Source organism: Theobroma umbraticum, unplaced genomic scaffold (assembly GCF_002168275.2).
Source record: "Theobroma umbraticum cultivar Fairchild unplaced genomic scaffold, ASM216827v3 scaffold_51.0, whole genome shotgun sequence".
Classification (NCBI taxonomy): domain Eukaryota; kingdom Viridiplantae; phylum Streptophyta; class Magnoliopsida; order Malvales; family Malvaceae; genus Theobroma; species Theobroma umbraticum.
This window is the reverse complement of record NW_018397260.1, coordinates 8,598,074-8,609,330: the sequence shown is the minus strand read 5'-3', so window position 1 is coordinate 8,609,330 and position 11,257 is coordinate 8,598,074. Positions and strand designations below refer to the sequence as shown.

Genomic DNA, 11,257 nt, shown 5'->3' with positions numbered 1-11,257 from the left:
CACCCGAAAGACCCGGGTTCGAGTCCCGGCAACGGAAGCGCCTTTTTTAACACTCTTGGTGTCTGCTTCGGTTAATGTTAGGCTTGGGACATTGCTAGTGCGGATTGATCTTTTCTCCCTGAAATGAAATCTTACCAATTTTCGTTGCATGGTTTTGCATTACTTATTGAATTGTAGACTTATCACTTATCTAGCCATCAAATCATGTTCGAGGTTATATTGTTGTAATGATTACCCTGGAGCCAGGGTGAGAGACTTAACCCACAAACCCTGCGCAATGCAATGATTACCATTAAATTAACCTCCTCAAAATAACTAGCAGGAGTTGATAATCATTTTCCTCGTGCCCTTGTCTCTTTTCTCCTGTCAACAATGATTAGCTACATGAGAACCCACTTGCTTCTCGAGCACCACCCTATCGAGATTTACACGAAATTTGGGAAATATAGAGACTTACCATTCTTAATGCTGGAGCTGCTATCATCACTGCAGAAAGTTGGCCTCTTGGTCCTGGAATTGAACCACAGCTATGGTTTCATCGTCAAAATCTCAATTGAATCAGAACCCTCAAGAAAAGAATTCACATCCATCAAGAATTGCCTGGTTGTGACCAGCTTGTTCTAAGCTTGTATTAGCCTGTATGCTGCCGTCCAAAATTTTTTTCTCTTTATTCTAACTGGTTGTGCGAGAGAGATGTGAATGACATCATTACTTCATATAAGACTGGTACTTTTGTTTGGAAAAGTGAACTCTCGCTAGTGATTTAAGCCTCACAGATCAACTTAATACATGAATATTATATGATCATGCACATTGAATACTTGAGAGCTGAGATCATGGTACCTTGCCTTGGCGTAATCAATTGATAAATAGAGAATTTCTCTGCCTTTTCCACCATTTCTCTGCCAACTTTCTTTAGATTTCCCCCAAAGACTGACAGTTGAACTGCATAGGAAACGAGACAATGTCCTAAAGGCAATAACTTTTGCTGAAAACAAGAGATGAACACGGAGGAAATGGATCCCAAGATTTGAGTGGAATCTCCCTCTCCTATCCAGCAACCAAGCAAAGATGGAGAGTAAGCAAGCATTAATGCATAAATGGGTCTCCAAATTTACCTCGATTAAACCTAAATTCGATTACGAGGAGTGCATAATTCTAAAACTGGGCCTGGCTTGATAAAGGTAGACACCTTTTGGAGCAAGCATGAAAGTGGGTCAGCTTTCAGATGGGCCATCTATTAACGGAAAGCCGTCAGAAAGAGCATTTGGTGGTAGTCAGGAACAAAACTCAATAGCCCTCTGACCAGAAACAATCCGTAACCAAATAAAAATGAAATAGGAATTAATAATCTGCCAATAATAGAACTGAACCATTTTGAATTATTTCTTTTATTTTTATTGGGGTTCTCTCTGCTTGCTCTGCTATCTACAGTATTTAGTTTTTACGTGAGTTAGTGTCGGATAATAATTTAACTCACAAGCGATGACCATTGGAAGTGATAATCATTGGCTGCATGCTTTCTCCATGCAAAAATTGAAAAAAAATTACCCCAAAAATAACATATCACGACTTGCCAGATCAGTTGATAAATGACTCTCCTTGAGAGATTAAAGTTTTGGCCTAATGACTCCATTAAAATGAGTTCGCTTTTAACTTCTTAAACTTCTTTTATGGCACCGTACAGCAAAGAATCTGATCATAACCCATGACCCATTGGACTTTCCTATCTCCCAATATCTATATTCTAAGCAGCAACATGCATTAAGTTAGGAACACGCCACCCAGGTGAGGGTATCAAACCCCTCGTGATAAGAAAAATTTCACAAGGTTGAGTTAATGATTCTCCACCATCCTTCCTAGGGAATATAGAAATGGAAGCCAAAGCCACAGTATCAGGGGATAAAGAAAGAGATTATCAAGTATTTTAAAAGCCAAAAGAGGATAAAAAAGTTACCCTTGTGGCGCAACATATGGCGTCGTTTCTGTCAAGCACTGTTTTCCAGTTAGTCTCTCTGCGAACACACGCTCCCTCTGTACCTCCACCATCAATCCATTCCTAAGCTCCCACTTAACCATTTTCCCATATACCGAACTTTTTTTTTTTTTTTCTTTCCGTTTCTAATTGGTTTCTTCTCTATGGAAATAACGGCTATTTTTCTTCTCTTCCTCGCCCTTGCCTCCGACGTCGTTTTGTCTACTTACGCTCAACGCAGCGCCGTTACTTCGGCGGAGGTCCGAGCGCTGACGTCGTTCAAACGGGGCATCTTTCACGACCCACTTGGTGTTCTAGACGGCTGGGATGCGTCCACGCCGTCTGCTCCTTGCGACTGGCGTGGCATTGTTTGTTACAACAATCGAGTCCGCGAGCTCCGCTTGCCTCGCCTCCAGCTCGGTGGCCTACTCAGTGATCAGTTATCTGGCTTACGGGAGCTCCGCAAATTGAGCCTCCATTCTAACAACTTTAACGGCTCCATACCTGACGCGCTCTCTCAATGCGCTCTGTTACGCGCCGTTTACTTGCAGTACAACTCACTCTCCGGAAACCTCCCGCCTTCCATTTTTAACCTCACCAACTTGCAAGTCCTCAATGTAGCTCATAATTATCTCTGGGGTAAAATCGCCGCCGATATCCCGTGGTCTCTCCGCTACCTCGATTTATCCTCGAACGATTTCTCAGGGGAAATACCGTCGAATTTCTCGGCACAATCTCAGCTGCAACTTATCAACTTGTCATACAACCAGTTCGCCGGTGGAGTTCCGGCGAGTATAGGGAAACTCCAAGAACTAGAGTACCTTTGGCTCGACTCGAACCAGTTGGACGGAACGTTGCCGTCTGCTATAGCGAACTGTTCTTCGCTAATGCATTTAAGCGCAGAAGATAACAGGCTTAAAGGATTGGTTCCTGGGAGCATCGGTGCGGTTCCGAATCTTCAAGTGCTTGCTTTATCGCGCAACGGACTTTCCGGTGCGGTTCCTGAAAACATCTTTTGTAAACCGTCGGGGAATGCTTCGGCGTCGTCGTTGAGGATCGTGCAGTTAGGATTTAATGAGTTCACGGAACTTGTTAAGCCGCAAAGTAACGGAAGCTGCGTTCCAGTTCTGGAGGTTTTGGACCTTCACGAGAATCACATCCGCGGCGTTTTTCCTTCTTGGTTGACCAGTTTGACCACGTTGAGAATATTGGATATTTCTGGAAACTTCTTTACCGGTTTATTTCCAGTTGAAATTGGCAACCTTTTGAACTTAGAAGAGCTAAGAGTGGCGAACAACTCGCTCACCGGTTTGGTTCCTACTCAGCTCCTAAAATGTGGTTCGTTAAAGGTCGTTGATCTTGAAGGAAACCGGTTATCCGGTAAAATGCCGGTCTTTCTTAGTCAAATGAGGAGCTTGAAAAGTATATCTTTGGGGAGAAATTTATTTTCTGGCTCGATTCCGTACGGGTTTGGGAACATTTCAGGGCTTGAAACGTTGAATTTGAGTGGGAACAATTTGACTGGAAGCGTACCGGAAGATATAATGCGGTTGAGTAATTTAACAACTTTAAATCTCAGTTACAACAGATTTTCTGGAGGAGTTCCTGATGCTTTAGGGGATTTATTGAGTTTGGCGGTCTTAAATTTAAGTGCATGTGGGTTTTCAGGGACGATTCCTGGGAGTATTGGGTCTCTGATGAAATTAACATCTCTTGATTTGAGTAAGCAGCTGATTTCCGGTGAGTTGCCTATTGAGCTTTTTGGGTTGCCAAGTTTGCAGGTTGTTGCTTTAGAAGAAAACAGGTTGTCTGGTGATGTTCCTGAAGGTTTTAGCAGCTTGGTTGGTTTACAATACTTGAATCTTAGTTCTAATGAGTTTACCGATCGGATTCCGGTGACCTATGGTTTTTTGCAGTCATTGGTTGTGCTTTCACTGTCCTATAATCGAGTTTCGGGTATGATTCCTGTAGAGCTTGGTAATTGTTCTGATCTTGAAGTGCTTCAGCTTTGTTCGAATCGTTTGAGGGGCAATATACCAGGTGATATCTCTCGATTATCTCATTTGAAGGAGCTGGATTTGGGTTTGAATAATTTAGATGGCGAAATCCCAGAGGAAATGTCCAGATCTTCCTCTATGACTGCTCTGTTATTGTATGGGAATCATCTCTCGGGTAACATACCGGATTCATTATCAAAACTGTCGAATCTAACTACTTTGAATCTTTCCTCGAATAGATTGAGTGGAGCCATTCCATCAAGTCTTTCAAACATGTCTAGCTTGAAGTATCTGAATCTGTCAAGAAACAATCTTGAGGGTGAGATTCCTAACGCACTGGGTTCTCGTTTCGATGATCCTTCTGTATTTTCAATGAATAGTGAACTATGCGGTAAGCCATTAAACAGAGAATGTGCAAATGTAAGAAATGGAAAAAGGAGGAAGCTGATTATATTAATTGCCATAGCTGCTGGTGGAGCTTGCCTTCTTGCGTTGTGTTGTTGTGGATATGTTTACAGTCTTTTACGCTGGCGGAAGAAGCTTAGAGAATGGGCGACTGGGGAGAAGAAGAGAAGTCCGGCTAGTGCTAGTTCGGGAGCGGACAGGAGTCGTGGTAGTGGGGAAAATGGAGGACCAAAACTAGTCATGTTCAATAACAAGATAACGCTAGCGGAGACACTAGAGGCGACAAGGCAATTTGACGAGGAAAATGTCTTGAGCAGGGGGAGATGTGGACTTGTATTCAAGGCGACGTATCAAGATGGAATGGTCCTTTCAATCCGTCGCCTTGTTGATGGATCTATTGATGAAGGTACCTTTCGGAAAGAAGCCGAATTGCTAGGCAAGGTAAAGAATCGGAACATAACAGTTCTAAGGGGTTACTATGCTGGACCACCCGACTTAAGGCTCCTTGTTTATGACTACATGCCCAATGGAAACCTAGCCACCCTCCTCCAAGAGGCATCTCACCAAGATGGACATATGCTCAATTGGCCAATGCGTCATCTCATTGCTCTTGGCATTGCTCGTGGCCTAGCCTTTTTACACTCGTTATCAACTGTTCATGGTGATGTCAAACCACAAAATGTCCTCTTTGATGCTGATTTTGAAGCTCATTTATCTGAATTCGGGCTAGAGCGATTGACAATAGCAACCCCAGCAGAAGCTTCCTCGTCTTCAACCCCTGTTGGTTCTCTAGGCTATGTAGCACCAGAAGCTGCTTTATCAGGTCAACCCGCAAAAGAAGCGGACGTGTACAGTTTTGGGATCGTACTATTAGAAATTCTTACCGGAAGAAAACCTGTGATGTTCACCCAAGACGAAGACATTGTGAAATGGGTGAAAAAGCAATTACAGAAAGGTCAAATTTCAGAGTTGCTGGAGCCAGGGCTGCTTGAGTTAGACCCTGAATCATCAGAGTGGGAAGAATTCTTGTTAGGGGTCAAAGTGGGACTCCTCTGCACAGCACCTGATCCACTTGATAGGCCATCAATGGCAGACATTGTTTTCATGTTAGAAGGATGTAGAGTTGGACCAGATATTCCATCTTCAGCTGATCCAACCTCTCTACCTTCCCCCATTTGAGATTTTTCCATTTTTCCTTTACTAAATTCATTTCGCACCCAGAATTTGCGAAGCCACTCTTGATCATTATCTTGTTTTTTAATAGCATAATGTGTCATTATCATTCCCTTATTAAATTCCATTTCTCTCTTCATTATCCTGCTTAGTATACTCCTTTCTTTCGTATTAGCACTGGACCCGACGGCGCCGTTCGAGTATACTTCCTCTTCCTCTGGGTCCAACCAGCAGTCATACACATTATCCGTGTTCTTCTCGCTGGGGTGAGAAGGACCCAGCGGGTCATTCCCGCCAAAAGTATAGAAGGTCTAACCTAGAATAGCCACGTGGCGAAAATCAAGGGTGGGGGGAGAAGTAGCCGTTAAGTGAGTCATTGGAAAAAGCAAAGTTGTCGTCAGGATCCTTGAAACTGTCGGAGTGTGGCGTTTTCTTAAGGGAAACAGAGAGGGGGCAAGTCCCCATTAGCACTAGATTCTTCAGAAGCTTTGGCAGCCACGTCGGAATACCCATGGAGCATTGACCGGCACGTGGGTCCTTGATGGTGTCACTTGTTCTTGTGAAGGAAATTAGTATCATTTAGTAATAGAAATAAATAGAGTGGCACAAAAGTTGCATGGTTTCGGGTTTTCGGGTCCCACCGGATCAGCCTAAATTTTAAAAATTCTGCAGAAAATACAGATAAAATAATGGAGTGCACAGTGCCCCACGGTGTACGTATTTTGACAGTGTGTTAATGTGTCTTGTGACTCCCAGAGTTCTCTCAGGACTCCAAACCCCACATTCAATCCGGTCATGACATCGAACAGGGTCCAACAGTTTTCCTGCTCCAATGGGTCACTGTCAAATTGTCAATCTGTCAATTTTTTAACTTCAGTAAGAATGAGATTGAGCTAGGCTTTTTCCCTCTCTCCAACTGTAGAAAAACCCAATTGCCAAAAGACCTGACGGTTCACCTACGATATTTAACTAGGGGAAAAAAGCAACAGTAAAATTTACGGGCAGTGAATACAGGACATAATCCCTTGATTGATTTGAGTGCAGCATGCAGGACTGCTGCACTGGCAAGTCCAGCTAAGAGTCAGCACCCTGAGACATTACTTTTCCTCCTTTCAGCTTATTTTACTTGGTTTCTTTCACTGTCCTACGAAGGTTTATTGGTCCTTCATGCTTCAGGTGGTTGGTTCCACTCGGGCATGGAAAGTCTTTTTACATCCCCTGAATTAGTTCAATCTCCATTCCCCTTAGCCAGTAACCAATGCTAGTTTCATAACAGGAGGCGGACTTAGATATATTGAGGTGGAAAATACAACTTAAAATTTCTCACTATATTTAACATCCAATTCGTGTACATAAATATGATATATGTTACAGGTAAAGAATGTTTGACTGACCCAAAAAATCTTCTGACAAATGAAACCCGGTGATTATGTAGTATACACCAAACGTAAATAGATATTACAACATACTTTCTTCTAAGCTGATTGTAAACCTTCAGGAAAGGGTTCATCATCAGGGTGAGGTGAGAGAAATCTCCTACAAGCATATAACATGGCTGAATGAAATCCATCTGGATTTTCAAGGAACACAAAATGTCCAGCCTGCAGATGAGAGAAGAGTAAGTTAAGGAGTCTAACAGGAAGGATAGCACTGGGCTTCTAAACTAGTCCATTAAAGGTTCTATAATAAAGCTTTCATTGAAATATAAAATGAACTTTTGGCAGGTGACGCTGCCCAAGTTTTTTCTTATATTGCAGTAGTAAACAGACCTGAGGAACCCTGAAAATTTCACATGGGACCTTCATTTGCTTACGAGCTTCTTGGGCTCCTTGATAGTTCATCCAATCTTGAACTCCATATATAAACGTAGTAGGCACTTTCCACTCAGATGCACTATTCAAAAAAAAAAAATGTAATTCAATACTGACTTCCAAAAAACTTAAATCTTCTGTTGTTAGTAGATTGAACCAAAGTTCTAGACTTCTAGCTTATGCTCATACTTCATATGACTCTTATATCAGTAGACTTGAAATTTTGAAAATGTGCTCTTCTTTTGATTAGATGTTGTGCATGTGGTTTTGAAGAAGTGATTCTCATTACAGGTTTACATAATCCTCTGCTTTAAGCCATGCACTAGCATTATACAAAATGGAATGGCTTGTATGACCCTTCACAGCACAGTGAAGCTTTATGATCATTACATGGCATTCTTGACCAACATCGAGTAGGCCAATATTAGATCATCCAATGAACCCAATTAAAATTCAGTAAATAAAAACTTTTACTATATCAATCAATGAATTTAGTCAAGTAGGGTAATCGAACCTGTGTAAAAGGGGCATCCGAGCAAAGGCTCCAAATGCAAATATATATTTTAAGCACAGCTCTCCACTTGCTTTTGCAGCTAAAGTATGGTACACATAATCTTCAACCATGAAGAACACAGGGAAAAAAACAGCAGTTAGATATCTACTTATGCATGCACTATACACAAAATCTAAAAATTTCACCATACCTGTTAGCAGTCTAGACTCATCCTCCGTCAGTACATTATCAGCTGAATATCTAGGACTAAATCTAGCAGTTGTATACTTACGTACAAGATCTGGACCCCAAGGACCTAAACCTCTGCATACAGAACAATCCAAAAAATTGCACAAAAGCAACGAATTATGCTATGATGCAAAATGCAATCCCAGACAAGAGAGTAAATGTAAATAAATATACAATGTATACAACAAATTGGAGTAAGAGAACTTTGACAGCAATATAAGAACAAAGGAGACCTATAAATAATCCCAACAATAGTTTAAGGTAGAAACAACCTACATAAGACATGTATAATGGAGAAATAACCTACATAAGGACCCATGAAGAGATGATTGATTATTTATCAATAGCAATAGGCTACCAAGGATCAATTTTGAAACCTTAATTTGTTGCCTTAATAATTAATAAACTTGCAAGAAATATTTAGAACACAGTGGATATTAGTCCATAGCAAGGGTTAAAAGCTAAGCTTGATTTGTGGATGCGGAGACAGTTCTTGTGGTCAGAAGGATGATTCAATAGATCTAACAAAGAAATAAGAAATGGTTTTCTCGAAACAGAGACGAATCATGCTATTGCTAGAGCATTCATTCACAGAACATTGCAGGCTAAGAATATAGGACAAGAAAATTACAAACCTTACAATCTTCTGAGGAGTAAAATTAGACTCCCACAAATGATTCAAAATTGCACCTTTCCATGTTGCTCGGAAGCGGGTTAGCCACTCAGATTTGCCATCTGATTCTGCTGCAAATCCAGCAGGTCCTACTAAAATTAAGTGTTGAACATGTTCAGGATGCTACAAAATAAACACAAGGAGCATTAGAGTAATGAATGTGATATCAGACTACTTAAAGCATTCAAATAGTTAACATTGTAAAAGCAATCACCTTGAGAGCATATTTAGCTGCAACATATCCTCCAAAAGAATGCCCAAGTAATATAAAGTTACTCAGATTTTTGGCTTTACGCCATTCCTCAAAAGAATCAACAAACCATGCCTCAGTTTCTGCATCATCAATACAACAAAGACGAGATACGTACGCAATTGCTTTAGTAACTTCAGATAAGTGAAGAGGGCTGAGTGCATTATTAGCATGCTTCTCACTAACCTTCAGTGCTTTTGCATGCAAAATCAGGCCTGCTCGATCCACCCCAACTGCAGAACAAGGAGAAGAAAGGCTAAGAAATTATAATGGAATGTAGATATCAAACTCAAAAAACAATACTTTCCCTAGTGTTTGACAGTGATTTCGAAATTCTCTTCAATTCCAGTTTTAATAAGCACCTTCAATAGATTAAAATCCTTTTCATGTGCGAGAATAAGAGAAAACCAGACACGAACCTAACAACCTAACAACTTGAAGTTATCTAACAACCTAATAACTTGAAGTTATGACTAGTACAGTTCAGCATGGCATGCCAAAAGCATAAGCATTAAGACAAAAGGAACTTACCCAAGCTGATCAATAGCAATGACCTTGAAACGACTGGCTAGGTAATCGAAATTCTTGAAAAAGAAACCCTGAGAAGCAGCATATCCATGTACCATTACAAGAGTTGGAGAACCCTCCTTGCTATCAAAGGTAATTGTATTTATAAACCTCGGCTCATTACTCGAGGAACGAAACCACCTAACTTTAGAACCAGGTGCACCCGAACCTATATTCACTTGCTCTTGCACGTATGGAGTCCTGAAATTTTAATCAATCCATTCATAATTATCGAATTCCAACCCAATTTTTCACCCAAATTTATACAATAATTGATATGTTCAAACCAATTATCATTATCCAATTTAAAAACCAAAACGAAAACAAAACAAAAAAAAACGAAGAATTTACGTAACGTCCAACCAAAGTTTCCGGCTTTGCAAGCATAAATTCAAAACCATAGAATCCCCTAAAAGAAATTGATTAGCAAAGGAAATTGAGTGGTTACTTGACGAGAGAGAGAAGGCGTTTCTCGGAGGCGATGATGTGGTCGGTGGAAGTGGGGATCCAACGGAGAACGGAGGGCCACAACGACCTGGATTTCGCTACAGCAGTCGTTGGAGATGATCGATGCTCCGCCTTACTAATTTCTTCAGCCATTTTTCTTAAAGCTAAGCTAGACCAACGATAGAGAGTCCGGCTCATACAATCTTTAAAAACTCACCCATTCCTTCACGTTTATATATTCGAAAATCCTGATTTTGACTCTTTTTACAATTATTCTGAAAATAACGGTGCGGAATTTTCCCCTCTCTTCTCTCTACGCTGATTTTCAAATAATTAATAGTAACCAACTAAAAGAAAAACATGTTAACTAGAATGCGTGTAAAGCACGCTACAATCATATGAGAGTCAGAACACGTGGGCTTCGAATTTAGGACATGTGAGCGGTTGAGATTTGCTCAGACCACCGGTAATCGGTGTTCCTGAGTCCTGACAATAATTTAGGATGTCTCTACTCTTCACGCGGACGATGAGGAAATCATCGATTCGTTTACGTTGGCCATGACGTACCAGACTTCCAGAACCCGTGTGAGCTGACTGAGGCCTTATTTTGACTTTCTTCTTTCTTGAAACCCAAGTGTTTTCCATTTTCACTTCGATTCTTCCCTTAATCGAATTCGCTTTGTGCCTTTCATGGCTTCCACGTACTTTCTTTGTTATTGGGAATTGTAAAGCGTTGGTATGAATTCTTGTTTTTCAAATCATGTTGGTTCTTGTGTTATCGGCATTGAGTTTGATTAAGAAATTCTTGGGAGGTGGATTAGGAGTTATGTTGGGGTGTAATATGTTCCAGAGCATGAGGAAAAGAATTTGATTCCAGAGGCAATAGCAGACAATGCACTGGCAATTGTTTCAGCAAAGGAAGAACCCTATCGCATTGCATTTCCTGGGGTATTTTAAGCTTCTAGCCCTGCATCCCTATAAGGTTTATCAAGCTATCATTCTCCTTGGGCTAGTTGATACATTGAGCAGGGCAGGGAGGTGGAAAGAGGCGTCATAGATCATACAAGAAAACGCCTTCAACTTTTGGAGACGTGAAGCTACCGGGACTGCAAGAAGAGCTTCGTATCAGATAAGAGGATAAATGCGAAGCAGACAGACAAGGTTCGATATAGATATTGTGGGAGTCCAGACACCAACAGCCCAATGAGCTCAATCCC

General features: G+C 41.1%; 2 protein-coding genes across 2 annotated transcripts; one reads left to right on the top strand and one right to left on the bottom strand.

Annotated features, from left to right (window-relative positions):
• The first annotated feature begins 1,987 nt into the window (after window positions 1–1,987).
• On the top strand, window positions 1,988–5,556 carry LOC110416988 (Leucine-rich receptor-like protein kinase family protein). The gene has a single exon (XM_021429146.1). The coding sequence runs from the start codon at window positions 2,140–2,142 to the stop codon at window positions 5,554–5,556; it is 3,417 nt and encodes a 1,138-aa protein (XP_021284821.1). The 5' UTR covers window positions 1,988–2,139.
• A 1,301-nt stretch (window positions 5,557–6,857) lies between these two features.
• On the bottom strand, window positions 6,858–10,533 carry LOC110416432 (alpha/beta-Hydrolases superfamily protein). The gene is made up of 9 exons (XM_021428430.2): window positions 10,042–10,533; window positions 9,558–9,794; window positions 9,213–9,259; window positions 8,991–9,109; window positions 8,739–8,899; window positions 8,066–8,178; window positions 7,876–7,975; window positions 7,320–7,443; window positions 6,858–7,151 (listed from the first exon to the last, which is right to left on the bottom strand). Exons 1-9 carry the CDS (start codon window positions 10,236–10,238, stop codon window positions 7,026–7,028), a joined length of 1,224 nt encoding a protein of 407 aa, XP_021284105.1. The 5' UTR covers window positions 10,239–10,533; the 3' UTR covers window positions 6,858–7,025.
• Window positions 10,534–11,257: the final 724 nt, after the last annotated feature.

Coding starts and splice junctions, on each gene's coding strand:
- LOC110416988 (XM_021429146.1), top strand. CDS start 2,140: ATGGAAATAACGGCTATTTTTCTTCTCTTCCTCGCCCTTGCCTCCGAC.
- LOC110416432 (XM_021428430.2), bottom strand. CDS start 10,238: ATGAGCCGGACTCTCTATCGTTGGTCTAGCTTAGCTTTAAGAAAAATG. Junction 8,900..8,990: donor CAGCTAAATATGCTCTCAAG/GTGATTGCTTTT, acceptor TTTATTTTGTAG/CATCCTGAACATGTTCAACA. Junction 7,444..7,875: donor CGGATGCCCCTTTTACACAG/GTTCGATTACCC, acceptor TTTTTTGAATAG/TGCATCTGAGTGGAAAGTGC.